Raw genomic sequence first — 27,520 nt, forward strand, 5'->3', positions numbered from 1 at the left:
TTGTCAAATTTTGTCTCCTTTGAGAAATATGACAATCATGCATTAGGCAGAAATTCAGTATGGAATACTGCAAAAGTTTGGGACGTGAAAACGTGCTCTACCTTCCAAGTTTCTTCAAGTTGAAAAAAAAAACAAAAAAATCATGTACCAGGATCTGTTGAATCGAAGGGGAGTGATGAAAACGGACACAATGAAAACAGATGGAAATATAAATTGAAAATTTTTAGGTAGGTAGGATACTCATTCGTTTTAAACTCTGAAAAAATTATAAAACAACTGAGGTTAAAGCCGAGAAATGTACCTCTACCTACCACGTGATTTTTCTAATTCAAAATGTTCAATACGTATTTTTCTGAGGAAATTGCCTCAAGCTTAACATTTTTGAACAACTTTCTCATTTACACTTATTCTCAAAACATCTCTACCATACTTGGACAGTATTGATCAATTATCAAATTTCTATTCGTGAAATTGAACTTATGGCGATGAAAAATTGCAAAATGGCATAAAAAACAAGATCTAAAACCGCCTTTCAAATCTGAACCGGTCTCAAGTTACAGAGTGGCAATTAAGTTTTGCATTTTTAATGGAATAGAGAGGGAAAAAATTAAAAACTGAATACTACGATTTGATTTTTGCAATGATTTTTTGCTCCGTCTGAAAAATTCTGCCACTAATTAACACAATACCGACACCGGAACCTGCTCCAATAAAAAATATAAGACAGCCTCAGCTTTCATTTTCATTTTGTTGCATCGTAAAAGAGGGTTTCCGTTACAATTAATTAATCATGAAAGGTATTTTTTCCAAGGGAATTATGGAAAACGAAAAAATAAAAACTTGGCATACCAAAAGGGGTTGCATTTTTCCCTACTGTAATTAATGTAGACGTAGACATCGAAATGATTTTAAAATAAGAGTGCGGACGTTGGACAATCTGAGATTATGGGCAATAGGAAAGCGTCACGGTTTCATTAAGGTGTTGTCACCCGGCCACCACTTCCATATTATGTTTACTCGTATTTGTCCACGTATAGGGATATTTTTTTCTGATGGATTCTCTCGAATGAAAAATGAGGAATTATTTTTCTGTAACGACGTAAACATATTATTCGCCAAAGATAGTGATTTCCCTATTCATGATGACAGCATCGAGACCGATAACTTCAACCGAAAAGAGGGATACTAGTTTAAAAATTTGAATTTGATATTTTTTACCTCTAATTGGTTAGGCAGATTGTAGGTATAATATACTTGCGTACATTTTTTTGCGAAAAAATTGACCCAGTAAAATTTTAAAAATACCAAGTTCATAAATGCATGTATACTTTCTCCCATCTCGTGGCACTTATCGTACTCGTATATCCAAGCTCAGCTTCCTATCGAATTACTCAGACGAGAAAAAATTAATCAACATGTCCAAAAAGCATTGAAAACTGCATTGTAACATATTATACACACATATACTCGTACGTATATGTAGAAGCACTAAGGTAAACCCGGGTAAGATGGCCAACGGGGTAAGATGGCCAGGGGGCCATTACTCGAATATGGGACGGCGGATCGCGCTGCAAAAAATATATTTTATTCCTCATAACAAAAGAACATACCAGACATAAAAAAAATTTCAGTACTTCATTTGTGTCTGTGTGAGAAGTGTTAATAACATTTTAAGGCTAATTTTTTTGCCAAAAGAAGAATTTCGGATTTTTATTATCGTTGCCAAAACGTATTTAACGAAGTGATAAGTAAATATTTCATATATCATTCGAAACCTAGAACTCTCAGCTTCATTTTCATATAAAGTTTTAGTCATTTCAAGACTTCACAGAGTCACCAGAATCAAAAATACGTGACCGTGTCATTTGGGAAAGATGGCCAGGGGGAAGATGGCCATATGCTTTACGTGTTAAATTCACGCTGAAAATAAATTAATCGATCTAGTACATGTCTCCGTGATCGTAATACATGTCTCTGTGTTATTTTACAGCTATAAAAAAAGAAAATCCTATAAAAATAAGATAGATTATGATAAATAGTTGGAATCTGTACCCCATTTGGGCTAAAATTTCCACCTCGCTGTAAAAATGATTAAAAATTGCAAATAAATTAACAAAATGCAAGTTTCTCAAGTTATTAAATTTAAATATAGGTAATAAAAAACCCCGAAACTTGATTTTGTTAATTTATTTGCATTTTTAATCACTTTTATGGGATGGCCATCTTACCCTGGGTGGGTTGGCCATCTTTCCCGGGTACTTTTTTGAGAGCCCAAAAATCAACTTTTCGAATTTCTTTTTTTTTTATATGAATAAGTTCACCAAACCACTTTTCAATTAAGGGAAGTTGTAGAGGGATAACTTAGGTTTATTTAAAAAAAAAAAAAAGTAGAATCGGACAATTTCTGTTGACTCCAGAGCGGTTTTGGCAAAACATGGCCATCTTACCCGGGTTTACCTTATACCTATACTAACTTGCGAGTTTCCGACATCGTCGTTGAAACGATCCTTTGTCGAAGTTAAATTTTGTGTTATCAAGGGTTGATAGAAAGAACAACAGACAAGTTACCCTTATTTTTATTTCACTAAAAAACAAAGGCGCCGCCGGAAAATACATTTTTAAGTTACGATAGGGTTACAACGAGCGGCAGATATCAGTGTGGTGAATTACGACTGAGGAAAACTCGCAAAAAATTAACGCTTTAATTACTATTTCTAGCCAAATTGGAATGTTACTCGGTACTGCAAAGAATACTTTTTATCCCGTTTATGGCATCTTCGTTTTATTTTTTTTCTAATTTAATTTCGTTACCCCATTTTTTCACCATAAATTATTGCTTTGTATTGTAGAAAATATTAATAAAAAGAAAATTCATTTTTTTTTTAAAATCATTTTCCCATATCGTTAATTATTTCAATTCGCAAATTAGCTTTCGATCGAAACGTTTTATACGACTTTTTGGACTTTGATAATAAGCTCGATTGCTTCTGCGTGCGTTGCGTTGCATCGTCGTTTAATTTAGGAAGTTCGTGAAAAAGGCTCGAGCAGGTAGTTATGTACCTAATGTACTATGTACCTGACAGGAAATGACATACTTAATGATATTTTTACAAAAAGCATTTCATTTGACGTCTGCACGAAAATTTTATACGTTTGTATTAAGACCTTACAATAGGCACATTTATTTTTTTATTGTATCTACTTGACTACTCGTAAGTGACTTTAAATTGTTTTTGTGGTGTGAGCAGTGCTTGATAGTTTTTTTCTGTTATTTTCCCACTACCCACTAGATTAATTTTTTAAGAGGAAAAGTGGGGGAGGAGAAAACCAGGTCAATGGAATATGCTTACGAAAAGTGGTGCTTATACTTAATTTATGTTGAGTAGACAACGGTAACATATATCAAAAATGATACATACATTGTAACACGTTGAATAGAAAGAAAAATCAAAAAAGATGAAAATGGTTGTATAAAAGAAGCTGATCAACACAGTATAAGGTCATCAAGAGCTTTTTCCATGAATTTTCTGAAGCTGCTCATGCTATAGCTTATATGTACAACATTTTGTATAACAAGAAGTAAAATCAAACACCAAAATAATGTAAACGTGAATTCCTCGAAAAAAATGTCGACAATTTTCAAAAAAATCTACAGTTTTGAAATAATTTTGGTGAATTTCACAATTTTTTAGAATTTTGTCACGTTGAAAAAATTTAGAAATGTTGATAAATTCGATAATAATAAAAAAAAACTTGAATTTTGAGTTTGATAATTTTGGAAAATTTGATGAAGCTCAAAAAATTATTCAAGAAGCAAAAACAATCAAATTATGAGAAAAATCAACAAGATGAAAAATTCGAAAAATAAGTCAATTAAAAAAATACAACACGAAAAAATTGTGCTACTCGGTATAGAGTGCCGAAAAATCTCGAAAAAACAGAACAAAAAAATGTAAAAATGAAGCATTTCCTGAAATTTTAACAAGAACTATTCCAACAATACTCACGTCTCACAAGTAGATTAAATCGTATAATAAGCACAAAGCTTTTACCTTCAAGGAAAAAATTGAATTTTCATCAAACACTTGGAATGTTTTCCTTTTGATCAGTGCTTTATGGTGTTTTAAAAACCATTTTACACAGTTTTTATTGCTGGATTTCTAGCAATTTTTTACAATATTTCAACGCTGTTTTAACAAACATTTCACATAATTTTGAAAAATAATTTTTAAATTTTCAACTTTACTCAAGATGATTTCTTCTAAAAATTTTGCTAAAGCATTTCTCAAACTCGAAAAGTGAATTTTCAACCAAAAATGCTGAAAAATAGTTTTATACCTTTCTCTCTGTTACTTATACAATTTTCCGAACAAATTTTTAACTCGAATAGCAACATTTTTTCCTTATGATAACTCGATTTTCATTTCATAACTTTCGAGGAAAAAATTACCCACAAAAATAAGGTAATTTTTTACTCCAGGATGAGTTTAAAGAACCTGAATAGTAATTATACTGCGTAAATGACGCACTGTTGATTGCGAGGATATAATTCGAGAAAATTATGCGCATATGGGTTAGGTAGGTATACTAACAATGGGTATCTATAGTGGTAAGATTATGCAATTTCATAAACGTAACCTCGCGGGTATTTTCCAACACCAGAATGTTTATACAATTAGGTACCTACTTATTCGAAAGAGGAAAACTAAAATTATTGTAGTAATACTACTAGCAGTTTAATCGTAGTTTAAAACCTATTAGCGTGAGAAAACACGAGAAAAACTTTACATTTTTCACGTTTTTCGTATGTGGTTGTTAGCATTTTAATCTTTCATTTATTTTATAATAATATTTTCATAAAATCATATAGATAGGTAAGTACGTGGTATTATTTTTTTTCTTTTTTCAAACGAACGTTGAAAAATATTCTCCATTAAAAATGTTTCTTAACGACTTCGTTTCATTTTTTTTTTTTACAAAAATTATTAAAAACTAAAAACAAAAAAAAGACTAAGAAAAAAACAAACACACAGGAAAAAGAATTAGTCCGTTGAGGTAGTTAAAAATAGTATAAACTTGTTATAAATAAAAGAGATGAAGATTTACAAGGTGTGATAATGTCTTTAAGTGAAGCTATGCGGAAAGAAGAAAGAAATGAAAAAAAGAACAAAAAACGAAAAAAAAAAAATACGCACACACATAGAAAAACAAAACCTTCGCCGTTGTAGTTTATGTGCGTCTACATCGCAAAAGTACTTTAATCTCGACGTTTTAGGAGTAATTCTTGGCTGTTTCACCCTTGTGGCTATAAATTCAACGACCCCATGACTTCTAACGCCTACGGAAATGAGGGACGGACCAGGGAAAACAGAATAAAATCTCAAGATAAAGCGACAAAAACTGCTTTCCCCTTATGTAAATATGGGATACCTTTCTGTAATGAAGTCATCCTTGATATTGTTAGCAAACACTTCAGATTACCTGTCCTTTTGTCAATTCTAGCCTTATTCTTTATTCATATTTACTTTTCTATGTTTCGGCGAAATAGTTATGTAGGTATTTTTTTTCTTAAAGAATTCGGATACTTTTTAAGAATGTTGAATTGGATTTGCATTCGGGATATATTTGTGCATAGGTGAATATAGTCGAATCACCGATAGGTATGATTTACTTATATATTTACACTGATATGTATCTGAAACATTATACCTATTGGAACTAGGTGCCCGTGAATGTTGTTAATGGCTTGTAAGTTGGGTTTATAGTGATGAGCTTTCAGAAAAATTCGTTGTCATGGCACTGGCATCACAAAAATACGAGCTTCTCAATCGAATGAGAGAGGAAGGAACCTTAACCTATCCTAACCTTTTCTGTTGAATATAAGCAGTAATTATTATGGCTCCGGACATCATCAAAAATTATATCTGAAGGCATGTGCTTACATGGAAAAAACTGATTGTTTTTTTTGGAAATGAAAACTTTCATTAATGAAAATCAACCGATTTTTACATTTTGTGTGGCTGCAAAGATCCTTTTTAAATTGTATAGATTTTGTTCGGATGTGAGTAGTTTTGATCAATCTTTATTAGGCAGGTACCTATTTATTTCTAAAAACCAAATTTTATTAAAAATCGTTTCAATTTAATTTAATACCTATTATTTTGCCAAAATAAAATATGAGATCATATAAAGATCAGATGAAACTGAACGTAAGACCTACATAACTTCATCACTCAATTGAATGATCATTAAATAGTTATACCTATATGTGTACTTAACTAGTTATGGTAGAGATGCAATTTAAAATCCGTATAATCAAATTAAGCACATGTGAAATCACTCAACATGAATTCATTGAAAATTTTTCTTTAAATCTTGTTGATTTTCTAAATTGAAAATAAGTCTACGAAAACGAACTAACTATTTAACTTAACATTCAAACAAACTTGCCTACGTTTACTTTTGCATGGAAATCGAACAACGTTACTTGTAAATTTTTATCTACTATTTAATTCGTATTTTTCAATGGCAACTTTGTAACAATGGTTTACAAAAACGACATGTAAGTTTATACAGCAAAAAGAAAATTTCAGCTCGATTTATCGAAAAAGAACTTTACAATAAATCCTTCATACCTGAAACGTCTGATACAAGTTTCGACTACGTACATTTTCTACATGATATCAGAAAATCTCGATTAAATTGTGTTTGTACCACTTGCGGACCGAGCATTCTCTACAGCACGGTAATCTTATACTACTTACTTCGGGTTTATAAATCAAACAGGCAATATCTTAACTCGAGTTTTTGTATAAGGGTTTTCGTATAATAAATCAAGCACCAAAAGAAGCTGCCGATTTTCTAAGGTCACACTCCGCTTTGCCAACCGTTTCATATACACTAGTAAGCAGTGAATATACCTATATCTTTGTACCTATCTGAATTTTTTTCGTTTTGTTTTTTAAAATGTAAATCGCGATACAATTTTTTTTGTGTAGGTAGAATATTTTTCAAGATATGATTGAATAAAATTCAAACAAATCGACGTACTTTTCACCCAGTACGATTATTTTCGAAAGAAACTCGAAAATTTTACGAAACGAAAAGTATCTAGGTAGGTATAAGTGGGTGAAAATAGGAATATAATCTAAGTAAGTACACCTATACTAGAAACGAAACCCTTTCGATTAAATATCAAGTTGTTTATATAATGTTAGATTGCTCAGAGCAAATCAATTACGTACCTACCATAGCCTATATTTCTCGCAATTCGACTTTTTTAAACATTGAAAATTTTACAAAAACACATCGCAGTTTGTTTACTTTTTCAATCATACTTCCTTATTTTATTTCGTTCAAAGCGATAACTAATACCCGTACTCGAGTTAACGATTAAACGCATATGTTACACGACTGAGGAATATTTGATTAATACATAAATGGCTCCGAGCAGGGGACATTAAAGATACGAAGAAAATAAGAAAACGCAGGAACGCTCCGCAACACTATAGATAAGCGCGGTGTAGAGGAAAAGCGGTTAAAAATAGAATTGGTGGAAAGAGAGGAAGAAAGTTCTTAAACCAGGAAAAGCAGTTCCCATTAATAAAGTTTATGGCTTTTTTACAGAAGTAAAAAATCTTCTTTAAATTTTCAGAAATTTCCTGTTTCTTTTGTTCGTAACTTAGGGGTATATTCTCCAGCCCCATTTCCAAATCAAGTCAACAGTGCGGAGTACATTTTTACGTACAGGCGTAAAGGGATTTCAAAAAGATACATAGGCTAATTTGTAATGATTTACAATGGGAAATACATAAACTTTAGTGACCCGTTCACTTATGCAATGAAAGATGCACGATGAAACCTCACGTACCCATTTATACCGAATTTAGTAAATCGAAACGAACGCAATTCTCCACGTAATCGAATAAATAACGTGCTTAATTTATCGAATAAAAACAATGTAATGTTAAAATGGTTACGTTCTTTGAAATGTTTCAATGTGTTATGGTGTTATTTTTTTTTTTTTTTGAAACGAAAAAATATGCATATATACTCGTAATTTGTGAAGCAAAATCAAGTACATATTTCTTACTTATTCGATTGTGCGCTGAGTCTTCCTTGATCAATTACATTAGCAAAATTGTTAAGTTGGTTCTGCAACATAAAAATAAGAAGAAACATATAATTAATATTATATATACGACTGCAGCAAAAAATTAAAGTGAAATTGTCTTGTCCTCGAACTGTGAAATTAATCAGTGGAAGTTGTTCCTCGTGGTGTAAAGCCCCAGTGAGAAAATTTCCAGAAAACTCTCTTGGCTTGCCCTAACCCTTCAGGAGGGATCAAACTTCAAATTCAGTTTAAAATTTCTATTCTTGGCGGGTTCAAAGTGATTTTTTTCAAACTTGCAGGCATGCAATATTAGATACTACCAAGGGTTATTTAATGAAAATTTTGGAATTTTTTCGACCGAAAAATTTGTCAATTTTTTTATGTTTTGCAATTTTTTAACTAAAAAATTGAATCGATCCATTTTATTGAGAGCCACTGACCTCCCTTTCGGGGGGGGGGCATCGTGCCAAAATTCATGTCCAGACTAATATCAACTCAAAATATAGTTGCTACATCAGAAAAATTAAAATTTTCGATTGTTTTTTACTCATGACGAGTGCATTTTTTCAAATTGAAAAAAACCCAAACCTTACAGCAAAGCAGATGCATAATCTAATTTTTTCGTTTAATTTTCAAAATGCTCATACAACAAGCAGCTCCACGAGACTGAAAGCCTGACTGATGAATACCCCGAAAGTGATTAAATTGGATACCGTTCGATTGTCAAACCGAGTAAAACTCTTTGAAAAAGAAATATACAGTAATTACTTTCTGCGGCAACAAAATACGAAAAAAATATCGCACATAATTTGTTGGAACATGATTAATGGGCTTTAGGAAGGGTTACAATATGACGCCAGGCTAAAGGTGTAGGTAAAGAAGGAAAGTAGCAAGGAACTACCAACGACTACCTACGAGTTTATGTTGATTTTAAGAATTCTCCCTTTTCCGTTAGCCAACTTTTTCGCATAGAATATGTTATGGTCATGAAAAAATATTCCGCCTTTTTCGATATTATGAAAATAAAGCAGGATTTTTTTCACATTTTTCTGTAGGGAGTTAGAGGGTCATGATTTCCATGAAATACGTAAAAAAGACAATCGAGCTAATGTGTTATTGGTACAATACTGACGAGTATCTCGACAAAATGAAAACATATTCGAAGTGAGGTAGAGGTACCGATAAACGAATCGAACAATTCTCACCAACACGATCGCCTTTTGCATAGGACCGATTTTGAAAAAGACGAGGCTTTAAATGCAACACCACAGCCAATTTGTTACATCACCATAGCGGTTATTTTATGTTTCGTTCGCTAAATGTTGACTGGTGTTTCTGTTTTACACATTGACAATCACACGGTATATAAGTGAAAACCGTACTCCAGTTTACTTCATCGGCTCCGTGATGGATTGGTTCAGCTTAACCACAATACATCATTTTCGGACGTTCTCCAGAGAGCAATACGTCTTATGGCGGCGCATTATTATTCAACGATAACCATCAAAAATAACACTCGAAATTTTTCACATTATTATCGTCAAAAGGTCACTTTTCTTAATATGGATGAATTTGCGACAGTGACAGAATTGTGCTCTTCCAAAACAACACCGTACTGTTTTTAGCTTGTCAAACGTATATCTGAAACTTTTTTACTATACAATGATTTTTCAGACGAGCAGAATTTCCAACACACAAAAAAAACACGCGCCAACCGGAAAGCCGCGAAATCTAACTTCCATGTAAGAAATTAAATCGGATTCATGTCAACAGGATCAGAAATTCATGCAACAATAAATAACATATTTTTCATATTATATAAAAGAATATAATACCACAATTTCCCAACTTTTCATTTTTTTAGCTTTTTCGAAAGATTTTACAAATGTTTAAAAAAATCTCCTCTTTTACCCTCTAGTGAGTCCTCTGATGCTGACACGAGTATTGAGATAGGTATTCTTTACAATACGATTTCACCGGCGTTTTCAAATCCATCGAAGGAATTCCATCATTCGACTTGAAAAATGAGGACATTTACGAACGGGGGAGGCGAATTTCGCGTGTATTTGTCGTTTGTTAATCATTTATTTGAGACCTCTTACGAAAAGGTGTGCTTTTCGAGTAGTTAACGATATTTTAAGCTTTGAAAATAACGCAGGAATTTTGTTAATGTTTAACCGAAGGATTTAGAATTTCAATTTCCTGTTTGGTACGTATGCAAAGTTTGGTGTCAGATTGTTAAGCGACAGCAGATGATTGATAGTTATATTGATGATACGCTGCTCCTGACTTCTTCGTTCGCCACTTGCCACCTCGAATCGTCCCCTCGCCTGCCTTTTTTTGGTAACTTTAACGCAAACAATTCTCGCTAGCGTTTATCGAGTTATTTCGTCATTAATACTAGAAAAATTTGTAAAGAATGAGGAAAAACAAATTACTATTTCCATATGGAATACACATAGGTAGGTAGGTAGTATATAGAGGTGCCGTATAGGTCCTTACGTAACCACAATCCAATGAGAAAATGAAAGTGGCTTTCTTGTATTTGTTTGACAGGTCTATTATTATAAGCGAAATCAAATCAGAGTCTATGCTGACTGAAGGAATAATTTTGCCATAAGTAGTATCAACAGGGGAGACAAACGAAGGGAATCGGAATAAATTAGTGGTTAAGACTGCGAATAAGGGTCTGTAAACCCTTACTGAAAATCGCTTCGGCGTCTCTTTCTCCGTACTTCTAATTTTGTCGTCATAACTGAATCAAGGATATATAAAATTTTGAATATGAATGGGAAATTTTGCATTTGTAATAAAAGAGAGAGCAGTTTGTTCGCATTATGAATGTTGGAAAACATATGCGCCCTCTGAAGTTTTTCTACAAAACATTTTCTTATCGAATACCTACCTACTTCTTAACAGATGGACAAAGCACCGGTAGTTCCAAAACAGTCGTTATTTAATTTGTAAAAGGTCTTATTCGTAGAAATGGATATTTTTCTCACGAAGGTGGTACTCTTTTAAGAGTGTTTTATAATTTCAAAAAACAAAAGAACAAAATGAAACGCTAATTCAAAGGCCTGCAATTTCCCCAAAAGAAATCGACTTCTGGTAAAATTGGAGTGGAAAGCCAAAATTGTTTTTCAACGTATTTTCAACGCTCCTCCCCCTCCCCCCTTGAAAATAGCTGGTGAACGTTTTCAGTCGTTTTAGAGTTTTCAGGAAATTTCTGAATCCTCAAGTTTGGGGTAAAAACATGAATTTTCAACAGAAAATATTACCAATTTAGAAAGTAATAATTAGGCATCTATTACGTATTGTTTTAGAGTGAAATTCACAACCTTTTTTGAATCACCCTGTATGCGAGCTATTTTGAAGAATGTAACGTCGACTCGTCGTTTCTAACCTTTGCAGCGAAAATTTTGATGTAAGAACCACTAACGCGGATAAACTGGAAAATCGTCTAAATCGGCGCGGAAATTCTACATTTATAATCAATCTGAAGCCTGAAGCAGTCGCAAAATAATTCAAACGTACGTGCGTGACATTTGTAATAGAATAATTAGCCTTAATTTTCTGTTAATTCGAGACGTTTCCTAATATAAATTACCGAACGTAATTATTATTCGAGCCAGAGATACGTAATTACATTTAAATTCCCGCATTTATCACTCAAATTGGTCCATTCAATAAGACACACCTACTTAGGCAAGTGTATTGCCATATAATAAGATATTCTGTCTTTCAAAATGAGCTCCTTTTCAACTTACCTAAATAAAAATATAAGATGAAACCGCACCAAGTTAGGTATTTTTATAGTGAAATAATTTTTTAACGTAGAAATAATGTTTTGTTTTGAAAATAATGAATTGTTTGACATTTTTTGTCGCACTTAACTCGGCTTTATTTTCAAGCAAAAAGAAACTTTCGAAGGGTCAACAATACAAAATTTTCTACATCTACTTTCTAATGTAACGAAAAACACGAAAAAGATCTTGAAAGGAAACAGTGAAAAGCATCTCCTGAGAGGGCAGTTGTGCCCACTTAAATAAACCAACCGTTAAAAAGACACCTTCGTACGTAGGTAAAGAAATATAAACAACGTATATGCCCTTTTAATGCTGCTAAATTACACGTTGCGGTCTCTAGTGTACAAGAAATTGGGACTTATTTTCCAGTTCTATAACCATATCTAATGATTCATAGGTACTTTTTTAATGAGATGAAAAAAATTACCAACGTTGAACGACGACACGTTTGTTCTAGGAAAACTGGCAGGCGCAGGTAGAAAAGCTTCGTCGTTTAAAATAAATTAAAGAAAACTGTTCGACTACAGTGTGCATTTTCTTATACCTACCTACGTACAGAATTACAAGAAGAAATAAGAAATGAAAAACAAATCTGTAAAACAGATTATTGTCAGCCTTTACGAATGTTTTGTGGTTGAAGCCTATCACCCTAAATATTGGCTCCCCGCTAAGAAGCAATCAGCGTATACATACATCCAAAACATCCACAAAACAGAATTATACACGCGAACACGAGAAATATCTCATTTAAGATCGAAAACGTTACAAACGAGACGTATTACAAATTTCTTTCTTTCTTTCTTCGTTTCTTTTTAAGAGAAACTTTTTTACAAAATAACAAATGAAAACAGAAATCCGACGAGTATTAATGCTGTTTACGTAACCATCTTGTTCTACACACGTACTTGTATGTAGTTATACCCTTGACAACAATATCACGTAAGTTTGAAAATTTGTCTTTTTCTCATCACACGTGCGTAAATCATTGAAACTTACATGAGAATTGCTGATAACCTGTTTAAAAAATGGCAATGGTATCGCTCAAATTACATTGCACTGATTTATCTGTCATCGTTACCATTATCATCGCCTCGAGAGGTGAAGGTGAAAAAATTCAAGCGATATGTACCTCGTTTTCAAATAAAATTGGTAATATTTCAAATTGCAGCCTCTGCTCTTATACCCCTAATTGTTATTTTTGTTTCACCACAACATCGCTTGAAAAGGGCAAACAGGGACTGATCCAAGCTGAAAAGCAGTCTCACGAAGAGTTGAACAAATGGTAATTTGGATGGAGAAAAAGTTCAAATTTGAAAATACTCGAAAGTCGAAGTGGTTTTCCAATTTTCGGTGATTTTTTTCAGGAATTTATGACAGCTCAAAATTTATTATAGTCTTTTTCTGAGGTACATACAAATACATATATGAAATTTGTATAGGTCGATTGGGCCCCATGAGGGAGCAGGTGGACAAACATCTCAAAAAAGTGGCTACTGGCTAGGTACATAATTTTTTTCCAACAAAATTTTTTTAGTTTATTTTTTGAAAAATCTAAAAATTTTGGAAATGTTTGACCTATAAGTAGAGGAGAAGGTATAATTATGGACCCAGGTACAAATATGGACCCCCCCCCCTGGTTTAGTGTACAAATACTAGCGCTACGGTCATGCTGAGTACTAAAAATTATACTAGTAGTGTAGTATCGATGATCCAAGTACTTATTTCGGATCTATGCATCTACTTGGGTGTCTCTCATCAGCAATTGGTTTTTTTTGTGCATTATTTTCTTCCTAATGGAAAATTTTACAAGTTTTTCATTCGGTAATTCATCAACTTCAAATAAAGTTTGGAAAAAAAATTATTAGCGAAGTAAGTAGTTTACAATGAGTACTTTCAAAATATACTTTTATATTTGTCTTTACTTCAACTGATTTTCATAATTTTTTTCATTTTTCATAAACTGAGCCGATTTTTTGCATGGGTATAAATATGGACCCCTAAATTATTTTACCTAATTTTGATTCAATATTTTTTAGAATGTCGAGAAAAGTGTTATTATAAAGAAGACAAGTCCAAAGTGTCAAAAATGAGACCATGATTTTTTCATTTTTCATCAACTTAGCCAATTTTTTGCATGGGTATAAATATGGACCCCTCAATTTTTTTTCCATCTAATTTTGATTCAATGGTTTTTAGAATACCGAGAAAAGAAGACAAGTCCAAAGCATCGAAAAACATCTTTAAATAAATTTTTGTACAATTTTCTGAAATTTTTATTCATTTTTTGAGGGGGTCCATATTTGTACCTGAGTCCATATTTGTACCACTTTATGTCACTTTTCTAAATTTCAAATTTCTCCGTGAGTTTTCAGCAAAACAATTTTTTTTTACACAATATACTAGAGTCTTTGGCCTTTCAAATGGTATACTCGAAAAAAAAAAATTGATAATTTTTTCTACCCTTTAAAGCCAAAAAGCTAGAGGGGGTCCATATTTGTACCTTCTCCTCTAATAATTTAGAGCACAGGAATGTCAAAATTTGAATTGAAAAAACAAGTCAAAATTCGGACTCGAAGCCTCTGAAATTAAACTAACAAACGACTCTATTTTAATTTTGAATATTCTTTGAAATTACCATCTTCTTTCAGTGAACTACTCAAAATATGAGAAAAAAACATTTAGTTGAATAGTTTTCAAACTGTTAAGATGAAAATAACGAGAATAACTAATAGAAAAATGTCAATTGAAATCGTTTGACACGAAAGGCAACATAAATCGCAATGCATCTACATGAAAATCATTTTCCGCTAAATTTGGTATCTGAAAAATCAAACTCACAGAATAGCTCACAAATGGGAAAACATTTTTTGAATCAGAGAGAAAATTTCTGGATTTGCTGAGTAGATTCCAACAATTATATTTCATTAAATAAAAAACAATTCAATTTCCAATTTGATGTCTACAATTGATTGACATTTTTTTTTCAACTTGTAGCCGTGAAGATCATGTCACATTTCAAGAGATCTTCAATTTTCCTCTTTTGATTCAATTGACGAAAAAAAAAAAAGTCATTTAGAATGAAAAGCTTGGATTTTAATTTTTAGCTAGAATGAAGTCTTGGACGAATAGGTCAACTGTTCTTTGACTCTTTGAAATTTCCTTATCATTTATTCAATCTGTTCTGCTGGAACTTTTTTTTAAATCAAATATTTTCAAGCCTGGCAATTTTTGACATTTCTGAAGAATAAACTGCTTGGAAAAATTACATAATTGCACGGATGAATTAGCTAGCCCATCATTAAAAAAATCTCAAGGTTTTTATCATCGAATATTTTCATGACAATTTTCCTTCAAAAAATAATATTTCCAATTTAATTTCATCGATCTCGATTAAAGCCTCAACATTCTAATACACAACACATGCATCTTTTCCCCTTTGAAGAGCATCAAATTTGAGTTCTTCGAACTTTTACCCCCTCCCTCCCTCCCTCCCTTCCTTCCTTCCTTCCTTCCTCCCATGCTGTCTCCCACTCATATTCAGTGTTGATCTGAAGAAGTGTACCTACTCAACATCATGTCCATAAAAGAGCATACCCGAATGACAAAAAAGTTACCTACATTATGTAGACAAAAATTCGTAATTTTGGCAACAAAATCACTTCACAGACCATCACAATCATATGAAAAAATTTACCAAAGCCAGACTTTTACCATTTTTTGTTAACTTTTTGATTATTTTTGCAGATTTTCTCTGCCTTGATCAAATGATGAAAATAAGGGAATTGATATTAGGCTTATTTAATTGTGTCTTTTTCAACCAAAGCCCATTTGGCATCTTATAATCGTCACGAGTGACCCTTAATAACCGTAACAACAAATCCATTAATTATTTCAAACACCAAAAGACAGACGACACACATATGAAGGTAAGCACAGATAAAGAAAATGAAGTCTTCTTCATCTTGGCCGAAATTTCCTCAATGCTCATAATAGAGACGCACATTCTATTAAAAAGTAATCAGCAAAAGGGAAAAAAATGAAGGCTACTAGCAATCACGAATTTTCAAAAATACGGCAAGGGCATAGCACGTTTTAATACGTGCACAGTGTAATAATAATTTATTTTGCGTCAGCCGAAGTTACCTCGCTAAAATATTGTATTTCCATGTCTCGCGGTTTTTACGGTTTCTTAATGTTTCTCAAAAGTTTATGAAAACTTTCCGAAACGTTACTTTTGAAATGAGTTTTAGTTTATTATTTTCGTAGCAACTTTCGAGAATTACGACGTATCTTAAAGAAGAAGCTACGGCGCGTTCCGATGTTATGGAATATTCCTCTCCCCTTAAAATCTACAACTACGGTTGAAGCTTTCTTGATTATAAGTTCCGGTAATGAGCTGCCAACCTCACCTGAAACCACATCTTTCACTTACTAGACGTCACAAGCATATCGTTTAATTCTCCTTTTTCCCTTCTCGAATAGGTATATGTACCTCATCAATTTTCAACAAAACTGTATCGCTATGCAAAAAAAAATATACTGCATGATCAACAGTCTGATCACTTTCTAAACTCAATTTCACTTCAACATACACCTACCTACCTAGTACCTACCTACATATACACGTCGTTTCAGTTCTATAGGTGAAATTCTCGCAGAAAAAACGGAAAATTTGCGATTTACTTCGGTCTTACATAACTTAGATGAGGTGGAAGATGCCTATGTAATGTAATGTACCTCTACCTAGACTATACCCACCAAGTTGTTCAATTTTAAAGGGTACTTTACGTCCGCAAAATATTTATTCCTAAGGTTTCGGAAACTCGAATAAGGTGAATTATACGTTTTTTCGAGTGACATATCGTTATGTTCTTTTCGAAGGACAGTTTTCCCTTTTCCCTCGAATGTTAAGTTTTATCCCGTCTTTTAGTTTAATCTGTAAAAGGGGTAATTCTTAACGACACCCTTGTGCCTATAACATAGATAGCGTGTTAAGCGAACGCCACCGCCGCCGCGATATGCCCGTAGAAATTCCTTTTAAACCAACGCATTTCCAACCCCTTATTTTTTTCTTGAATTTTTTTTTCACGCGCGGTATCATCAATGCTGTACCAACAAGCAGTGCGACAATTTCCATCCCTTGGAGCGTATCTCTGATCCTCTCATAGTACTCGATTCCAAGGCAGTGATACTCGAATCAAAACATTATTATTGAGTTTGGATTCGATACTTCCGAGTATAATATTCGATCTTGTGATCATGATCAGAATCATTCGGTATGAGAATAATTCTGTTAAATTTACGTATGTACTCGAGTACTGTAAAAAAAATATACGTAAATGAATATTTACCTCCAAGTTGAAGAAATTACTACTGCAACATTTTGTTGGTAGGTTCGCTTCTGAAAAAAAAAGAAGAAAATACAAATAAATTAGGCAATGTAAGTTACAGTGATAGAAATTATCGCACTAGATAAATTTACATAACCTACGATCTCTAAAAGGATCAATTTCTGACAAATTCCGAGCATTAAAATCATTCAAATGGAACGCTATCAGTGAACGACACCTGTTGACAATGGTATCACTTCATCTATTAAAGAAACTGAAATGACCTGTTAAATATCATCTACAGGAAGTATCAGATTCTTCCTACCAGCCTATTTACCCACATTGTTCCTTGTATAACTATAGCTTTTCGGACGCATTTATAGATGATTCTTTTTTGCTAGGGGGAAAAAGGCTTAAAGAGGGTTAAGAAGACAAGTGGGAAAGACACTGAATGCGAGTAAAAATCTCGCCAGAAAGCGTCGGAGAGGATTTTTTTTCTTTTCATCTTCAACGTTTTTTTTCTCTCTGTTACTTTTTTGCCCCCTCTTTCTGAAAAAGTTCCCGTTCCTACCTGTGTTGATAAAAAAATCGACAATTCATTTTTCCCCAAGTTTTGTAAGTTGGTATCCGTAAGTTTATTCTTCGTTCAAATGGATTCAAAGAGGTGAATTTCAACGAAGTAGTATCGTAAAGCTATCATAGTCGCTATAAAAAGTCATTTATTTCTACAACAAAAGTCATGATTTTGAACAAAAGCAAAAAAACGAAAATTTTTTTAAACAAAAAATTTGAATTGTAGGTCGTTAATTTCCGAATTATTTCTTTTGAGTAGAATGATTACAAGCACATATGTACAAATCATAACCGTTGAAGAGGGAGAGAGAAAAGGAATGATGGTAAGATGCATTTACATACAAAGTTGAAGAAATTGTGTTTTGCGGTTTTAGTAGAAGACTCTAAGGAAAATTTCATTTCAAGAACTGAAAACTGACACTCTTCTCTTTCAAATCTCAGTTATATAAGAGACGTCTACGAAAATGTTATAACCAAATTCATGATATTGTGCCGATATAATATTCTCCCTCGCCCAAAATTATTTTTGAAAAGTATTATCAATGAAATAAAGGTTCATTACACTCATGCACATTAAAGATTAAAGATAGGAACATCAACTTCACCAATTGAAATGGGTGGGGGAGGGGGGACTTCGATATTCGAACAGTGCGGTCATTCTACCTATACAAGAGTTCCAAAATTACTTATGACGCTTATTCCTCACACTTCATAACATAGGTACAGGTACTTGGGTAGGTGAGCAATTTATTTCATAATTTTTTTCATTTTTAGAATAAGTGCCTAATTATTTTGATTTTTAAAGACTTTTTTATTTTTCATGCGCTGCAAGATTTTAAAAGTTTCAAATGATAACTTCGTCACTTTGGTAGTCTTCTACAAAATGGAAGAGGAGCAGAATTCTTCAAGATCATGAAGTAGAATCATTATTAGATTTGATGTCGGTTTTGTCAAAAGTTGTATTTGAACTAATTTTATTGCTATAAATTCAGGAGTGCAATTCAATGGATAAACTTTTTTTATAGGCTATGCCTAAATTTTGATAATATTTCAATATATGTAGGTACCCACCTACTTACTTGTATGTATATTTTTTTCGTTTCAAAATTGGGATGCTGGTCGTTGAGGGAGAGGGGATTGCTATAAACTAGAAAATGGGAATTGGATGGGTCAAAACACCTGAATCGAGTTCTAAGATTCAATTCAAGCAATGATCACTCACAACTGAAATACTTCTCTGCAGCTTGAGATTTATTAGTGGCCGTATGTAGGTCCTAGGTAGGTAGATAGGTAGGAGCTACATGATTACACCTACAATTAAACATAAAATAAAAATATTTTATGCAAACTTGTGTTGGGCAAAATTTGACAAATAGGTATCTACCTATCGAAAACATTACTTGAAAAATTATGAAAATTCAGAAGAAAAATTGACTTTCCACGATTTTTTGCCCCTCAAAAAAATAATTACAACGATTTCAATATTTGATTTTAAAAGTTGGATTTTGAACCACAGCTCACTCAACACAAATTCAGCAATACTTTTCATATGGATGGTTGACAAAGAGTTGAAGGGGTGGAATCATCATGGAAAAGTGAAAAAATACAAATTTTTCTCCCCATAATTTCAATAAAATTGCGACTCTAATTGAAAAAAACCATACAACTTTTCAATTTTTCTTAAATTTTTCTATTTTCTCGATCATAAGGTGAATTTCCTCTCACCCTCCTTGAACAACATGGCACCTAAAATGCCAAAAGATTTATTTAACAATACTTTCCTTCCCTTGAAAACAATGAAACCGAATGCCACGATCGGTAACATTCTTTCACAGAATTTAAAATCAGAAGGTAATTTATTAACAAAAGAAAGAAGAAGAAGAAAAAACGAAGAAATTCTTTTCCCAAAGATTGAACTGTTTTTTTTTCTGAACCCCCAACCGCATAATTTACAAACTTCCGTTTGAAAAAAAAAGTAGGTAAACGTTTAAATATCAGCTTTTGTGAAAAGGGGAAAAATAAAAATGAAAAGGGTTGTTGATCAGATTTGTGTCTAGTGTCAAGAATAAGCTTATAAAGGCTTTACAGCCCTCATCATCGTTTCTTCATTAAACCCTTAGTAGACTCTTTCCGCGTTTTTCTTCTTTTTTTCCCGTTTTATTATTTTTTTTTTCTGAGGACGAACCACTCGGTTTTCATTATTACCACTTTATTTACAAATTAAACACAGCCGTTTCCGTTACAGCAAAGGATGAAATAAAATACACTGTAAATTGTTTGTACAACACCTTTCCGGGGACTATTAATAAACCGCAAGCAAGTCCTTTTTTTTCCTCGATAATAGTGCTGATAAAGAGTAAATCTAATTAATTCGTTATAAATTCGAACGGCAGAGGATTTTTTTAGCAGCGTGAAAATGCTGATTGTTTTACTGTTTAGATAGATGGATTTTTTGGGAAGAAAATTCGCAATTAGGATTGATAGGCCGGGCCGTCTCGTACATGTAGGTACGATTCTTTAGGGATGATTTTGAACCAAGACATTGTAGAATTTCACGAAGACTTTGAATTCTGTAGCGTTTTGGAATTCATTAATTTTTTGCGTAACGAATGTCAACTGAACGCGCCAACGAATAAGGATGAAACTTTACATTGTGAGCTTTCTTCATTCTTGAGACATTTGAAAGAAAGGCCCCGCAACTTTCAAATAAAACCGCTTCTCGACTTTTAATTACCCTTACGGACTCATGCCCCTATCTAAATGTAAATAGCAAGTTCAAAACCCGTACCTTCTTGCAGCGAGTCTTTCTCTTTCACCGTTTTACATTTCTAGCTTCGGTGGTATAAAGTTTCGAGAAAGAAAATTTACTTATAAGAGTGAATTTACTTTTTAAAACAAAATATATAAGGTAAAGCACTGTCTAACAGAAACTATAAAATGCAAATTTCTACACGAATCCCGATGCGAATATTACTCGAAAACCCTCAAATTCGAAGCATCTTGATAGACGAAAACGAGGCGACGAGACGTTCGAGTGAAATTGTGCACAGAGGTGAGAACTATGGTGCAAAAATTTCCACAAGTATCGTAAAATTAAATTGCAGATCCGACAACACGGATACTTCGAGCAATTTAAATACATACTACTGCAAGGAACTAAACACTCGATAAAAAGCAATTAAACGTTTTTCATTTTGAAAAAAAGAAAAATGTAAGCAGAAAACTTAATAAACATCAAGGAACCAGCATCTACGAATAATGCAACCAGAAGCGTGAAAATGCTAATAAAACAAACAGTACATTTTGCGACGATTAACTCGGTTGTGGTTTTACTTTGATGTGCAACCAACAAGAATACCTACAGATAATGTAGAGTGTTTCACATATTATGAATCATGTCGCGTGCCAACACCACAATTATTCATGCGTGAAAATGAAACAATTATATTTCATCTTTTTCTACCCTCGTGTTTTCAAGATTGTGTGAATTTTTTTCTTTCAAAAAGATAGGTAGGTACCTAGCTAATTTTTTCGGCACGCGGTTGTTTTAAATGAATATTTCATGGTGAATTATAACAATTTCAAGGCATACGGGGCTTCTATTTTCAGCGAAATTGGCAGCAGACGTAAAAAACTCGAGTAAAAGTAAAGGGAAAAAGTAACGCTATCGTAAAGAAAGGGTAACAAAGGAAAAATTCGTTTAAACTTCAATTAATACACCAATGTAAGAGGCAACACAGGTCCCAAGTAGTTAATTTTTAATCAAAGGGTTAATCATGTGCTTCTTAGAATGAATAAATGAACGAAATTTTTAATAAACTTTATCATGTCGTAGTGTTGGTTCTTTTCTTTTTTCTTCCTTTTTTTTTATCAAATTACAATGGTGGAAACTACATGCACCAAAAAAAGTAATAAAGGCTGGTTCTATTTCAAGGCACTGTTTCTAAATTAACCCTTTTTTATGAGTGATTTGGGACCTATAAAAGAAGTAAATAGAACGGTGATAAGTAAGTCTTGCACAAGGTATAGCTAGGTATCACTATCACTGAGGCTAAACGAAATTCTAAATCTGTTTTGAGGGAAAAATCTCTTTCTTTGTTCAAAATAATCACAGATTTTTAATTCTACAGGAAAATATGTGTAACAGTAATTTTCTCCTAATGGATTGTTACAAGGTAAATTTATTTAGGTATAGTTTATTGGTTCGTGAAAAATTAGTTCTCATTTTACAATCACAATTTTTTTGGTAATAAAAAATTTCACTTTTTTAGAAAAAATATAAATTGTTCAAAAATAATTTGACATGAGAAATATACTTATGCATAATCATATACGAGTAAGAAAAGTTTAAAAATTTGGTTGTCATGTCGGGCCAAAGTCCAAAGCAAACCAAATTCCTACTGTCCAAATTTTTGCAAAAAAAAAAAACAGACTGAAAAAGAGAGGAAGGAAAATGGGTACATTGAAGTAAGTATATAAATTATATTTTTTTAAGAAAGAGAATACATTTTTAAGGAATTTATATAATAAAATGGTGTTGAAATTTGTAGCAGGGAAGAAAAAACAGAAACTGACCCATATATTGTCAACCTGCCCTCCCTATTATTTTAGAGTTCACTTTCGATAAATTGGCGATTTTCGTGAGGAGGGAAACCCAGAGAGAAACACTTGGAGCATCATTTTCAAACGGAAAATCTATTAATAAATTCTAAACGACTTTTAATTACCCTTACGGACTCATGCCCCTATCTAAATGTAAATAGCAAGTTCAAAACCCGTACCTTCTTGCAGCGAGTCTTTCTCTTTCACCGTTTTACATTTCTAGCTTCGGTGGTATAAAGTTTCGAGAAAGAAAATTTACTTATAAGAGTGAATTTACTTTTTAAAACAAAATATATAAGGTAAAGCACTGTCTAACAGAAACTATAAAATGCAAATTTCTACACGAATCCCGATGCGAATATTACTCGAAAACCCTCAAATTCGAAGCATCTTGATAGACGAAAACGAGGCGACGAGACGTTCGAGTGAAATTGTGCACAGAGGTGAGAACTATGGTGCAAAAATTTCCACAAGTATCGTAAAATTAAATTGCAGATCCGACAACACGGATACTTCGAGCAATTTAAATACATACTACTGCAAGGAACTAAACACTCGATAAAAAGCAATTAAACGTTTTTCATTTTGAAAAAAAGAAAAATGTAAGCAGAAAACTTAATAAACATCAAGGAACCAGCATCTACGAATAATGCAACCAGAAGCGTGAAAATGCTAATAAAACAAACAGTACATTTTGCGACGATTAACTCGGTTGTGGTTTTACTTTGATGTGCAACCAACAAGAATACCTACAGATAATGTAGAGTGTTTCACATATTATGAATCATGTCGCGTGCCAACACCACAATTATTCATGCGTGAAAATGAAACAATTATATTTCATCTTTTTCTACCCTCGTGTTTTCAAGATTGTGTGAATTTTTTTCTTTCAAAAAGATAGGTAGGTACCTAGCTAATTTTTTCGGCACGCGGTTGTTTTAAATGAATATTTCATGGTGAATTATAACAATTTCAAGGCATACGGGGCTTCTATTTTCAGCGAAATTGGCAGCAGACGTAAAAAACTCGAGTAAAAGTAAAGGGAAAAAGTAACGCTATCGTAAAGAAAGGGTAACAAAGGAAAAATTCGTTTAAACTTCAATTAATACACCAATGTAAGAGGCAACACAGGTCCCAAGTAGTTAATTTTTAATCAAAGGGTTAATCATGTGCTTCTTAGAATGAATAAATGAACGAAATTTTTAATAAACTTTATCATGTCGTAGTGTTGGTTCTTTTCTTTTTTCTTCCTTTTTTTTTTTATCAAATTACAATGGTGGAAACTACATGCACCAAAAAAAGTAATAAAGGCTGGTTCTATTTCAAGGCACTGTTTCTAAATTAACCCTTTTTTATGAGTGATTTGGGACCTATAAAAGAAGTAAATAGAACGGTGATAAGTAAGTCTTGCACAAGGTATAGCTAGGTATCACTATCACTGAGGCTAAACGAAATTCTAAATCTGTTTTGAGGGAAAAATCTCTTTCTTTGTTCAAAATAATCACAGATTTTTAATTCTACAGGAAAATATGTGTAACAGTAATTTTCTCCTAATGGATTGTTACAAGGTAAATTTATTTAGGTATAGTTTATTGGTTCGTGAAAAATTAGTTCTCATTTTACAATCACAATTTTTTTGGTAATAAAAAATTTCACTTTTTTAGAAAAAATATAAATTGTTCAAAAATAATTTGACATGAGAAATATACTTATGCATAATCATATACGAGTAAGAAAAGTTTAAAAATTTGGTTGTCATGTCGGGCCAAAGTCCAAAGCAAACCAAATTCCTACTGTCCAAATTTTTGCAAAAAAAAAAAACAGACTGAAAAAGAGAGGAAGGAAAATGGGTACATTGAAGTAAGTATATAAATTATATTTTTTTAAGAAAGAGAATACATTTTTAAGGAATTTATATAATAAAATGGTGTTGAAATTTGTAGCAGGGAAGAAAAAACAGAAACTGACCCATATATTGTCAACCTGCCCTCCCTATTATTTTAGAGTTCACTTTCGATAAATTGGCGATTTTCGTGAGGAGGGAAACCCAGAGAGAAACACTTGGAGCATCATTTTCAAACGGAAAATCTATTAATAAATTCTAAACGAAGATATACGAATGCAAAAAAAAAATGCGTTGTCATGTAATTTATAGAAATACAGAAGAGAAATGAACGAAAAAAAAAACTCGATCAAAAACGTTATTATTTATTGCTAAAATATTTAGCAAAAATTTTCTCTACGGTATAGTGAATGAATTTATATGCTGTATTCCATGATATTTAACATAGGTACTAGGTAGGTAGTAAAGTTACAAATAACGTACATAACGTACGCATATAATAGGATGCGTTTTAGGGATAAGCAAATATCATGGGATATATAAGCACCTAGGGCAGCATTGATCAATTAAAAAGACAGAGGTCCTGCTGCAGATGCGTAGCCCTTTGCCTTTGGGATTCGATCTCGGCAGGAATTCCATTTCTTCTCGGTTTAGGTATCTTTATACGAGTATCTATATTTATAATAATCACTATATTGGATATTCAATCAATAAGCATATACCCCAACGTTGTTGTTTTTTTGTATTTTTATTCTCGTTTACACCAGCGAACGTAACAGTTCGTTGCTTTATTAGGAAAAGGTCATAACTACATGAAAGTTGATTTCTCAGAAAACGCATTTTAATTTTTGAAGAGCATTCTATCAAGTACACTTGATAGTTTTAGATGAGGTAAGAGAACATTTGGTTATCGCAATCATTTTCCTGCTAATTTTCTAAATAAACATCCTGGTAGCACTGATTTTTCATTTTTTTATTTGAGGAACTCTGAACTGAAAAAAGTAAAATTCAACAAAGGAACTTTCACCTTAAGTCAAGCTTTTTTCATCAAAAGCCCATAAGAAATACACAGGAACGATATCCTTAAGGTGATGAGGTTGATTTTCTGCAATTTATCAGTGAAATGACGTGAAATTATGTGTTTATAATGACTTTTCTTACCAATAAATTACCAAAATCAAAAGAAATAGGTTCAATCTGAGAAACAATATCATTTAGAACCTTTTCATTGTAACGGTTTTGAAAACGTGTATTTAAAACCATTTGTTTTCGGCTATTGCGAGAACAAAAAACATCGAAATTCAATTTCAAGTGTTGCATCATGTAGAGGACAAAATTCTCTTTCCAATGATACCACTATCTCATTTTTTTTTAAAATTGTAGTTACGACCTTTTCCTAATAAAGCAACGAGTTCCATATTGTAGATAATTTACCTCGCAGTTTCATAAAATTTCATTGAAATGGAAATCTAAAACCGATCTGCAGCTTCTTATTACAACACTGTCAGTTATAATGAAAGCCAGTCACAATAGAACGTCGCTCATTTTTATGAATAGATTAAAGATTTGTACGAGTATTTGAATTAACCCTTCTATATAATCGTTCCCTTTTTCATTGTCACTTGTTTCAGCTTTGATATATTTTGTTCGAGTTTTCTTCTCGAGATTATTTGAAAAATATATGCGAAAAAGACGACAATTACTTAAGGCAGAAAACAGTGTACCTCTCCACTCCACACACGCGATTTGTTATTTAGTTGGGCGAATATTGATAAATTTTTGACCAGCTCGTGTTTCAGAGAAGGGAATTTCAATTGGACCAATTTTCAAATATAAATCACGATCATTGAGTGGGAAATATTGACATTATTCTTTGGTACACCTGTTACCTTGTGGGAGTAGTTTAAAATTAAGCACATCTTTGAGTATAGTTTTTCTTTAAAAACGGAACACGGTTAGCATTTCCAATGAACGGTTTTTAATGTTGGGCCAAGTATAAGGGAATGTAGAATGCAGGGCGTTGAGTGTTAATTACTCGGCTGTCAAAAACAGGGAAGCGGCTTACAGAGGCAAGAATTTAAGCTGCCATGCAGAGAGACCAGAAGTCTCCATGTTACAAGACAGCCTTGAACCTCTAGCAGCCAACACCGCAAAAATAATCCTTTTTCTGTCCTTCTTGACAGCAAACCACATTCAACAGCACCCGGAAGCCTACGTACCGAAAATACGTTTTCCCTGATGCTTCCACTTCCAGTTTTTGAATAATTGAAATTTTTTTACTCGCAAAACTAACGGATTGTAATTAATTGCGCGAAACTTTTAATTCGCATTTTTATACACACATTTCATCTTGAACGCTTTTCAGTTTGGCAAACACACGGATTTATTCGTGATCCTTTAAAATTTGACAGAAATGAGTTTTTAGTTTATGAAGTAATTGTAAAAGGATAGAGGAAAGCGTTTTTGTGATAAGCTTACTAAATCTATGAAAAGCTTTAATCGTACGTGGAGTCGTTTATCCGGCCCGAATTAAATTGGATTAATACTTTCTTCCGATAAGCGACGAAAATATCGCATGCTCGGTTCGTGTTAAGTTTCCTTGCCATAGCGTGCTGGTTCGTGATTAGAATCTATCACATTTTTAAGCGTTGTTTTCAGTCTGTTTTCTAATTTATACTTTCATCAGCTCTGATCGTAACGTATACATCGAGATGAGGTCTATATCCCTTTCCTTTTTCATATACCACGTTGATAATGGAAGACGTGCCGGGTACCTAGTGCATGCATTATACTGGTACTTCAGTAAGTACCTGCAGCGCTTTTTCAATGAGGTGCGTTGTACACTTGCACAATGCACATTGCAATGTGACCAGTTTTGTCGGTGCAAATTATAAGAAAAATGGAATATCCTAGAAAGCATTAGGAGGAGCTAAGTATAGTTTCGTCTACATAAGCTAAACAAGTTTTTCGTATGATCAATAAAAAGAGACTATAGTTTCAACGATGCAAATTGTAGGAAAAACTAGAATATTCAAATAAATGAACTAGAATGTTCTAAAGCATGGTTTGCAGGCTGCATGGCAAGTCCTAACTAGCAAAAGATGAACTAATGAGCCAGGTTTGATATTTTGAGGAAAATGATCTCCTTATGAGTTTAGATTGGGTCATTCATATCAAAATTTAAAATGCCAATGGTTCGGTAATTCATCAGGCATGGAAATATTTACTCAAGTTGACAGGAAAACTTAGACTT

The 27,520-nt window shown here is 32.9% G+C and overlaps 1 protein-coding gene across 6 annotated transcripts in view; it reads right to left on the reverse strand.

The window, feature by feature from the left end:
* The window catches only part of LOC135839922 (uncharacterized), a 201,129-nt gene that overhangs the window by 20,657 nt on the left and 152,952 nt on the right, over positions 1-27,520 (reverse strand). For all 6 annotated transcript variants that reach the window (XM_065356187.1, XM_065356188.1, XM_065356183.1 and 3 more), the window contains 2 exons: positions 17,271-17,320; positions 8,093-8,154 (listed from right to left, as the gene is read on the reverse strand). In XM_065356187.1, coding sequence (XP_065212259.1) covers positions 8,093-8,154; positions 17,271-17,320 — 112 coding nt within the window. The remainder of the gene's footprint in view (positions 1-8,092; positions 8,155-17,270; positions 17,321-27,520) is intronic.

This window comes from Planococcus citri, chromosome 3 (genome assembly GCF_950023065.1).
Source record: "Planococcus citri chromosome 3, ihPlaCitr1.1, whole genome shotgun sequence".
NCBI classification, from domain to species: Eukaryota; Metazoa; Arthropoda; class Insecta; order Hemiptera; family Pseudococcidae; genus Planococcus; species Planococcus citri.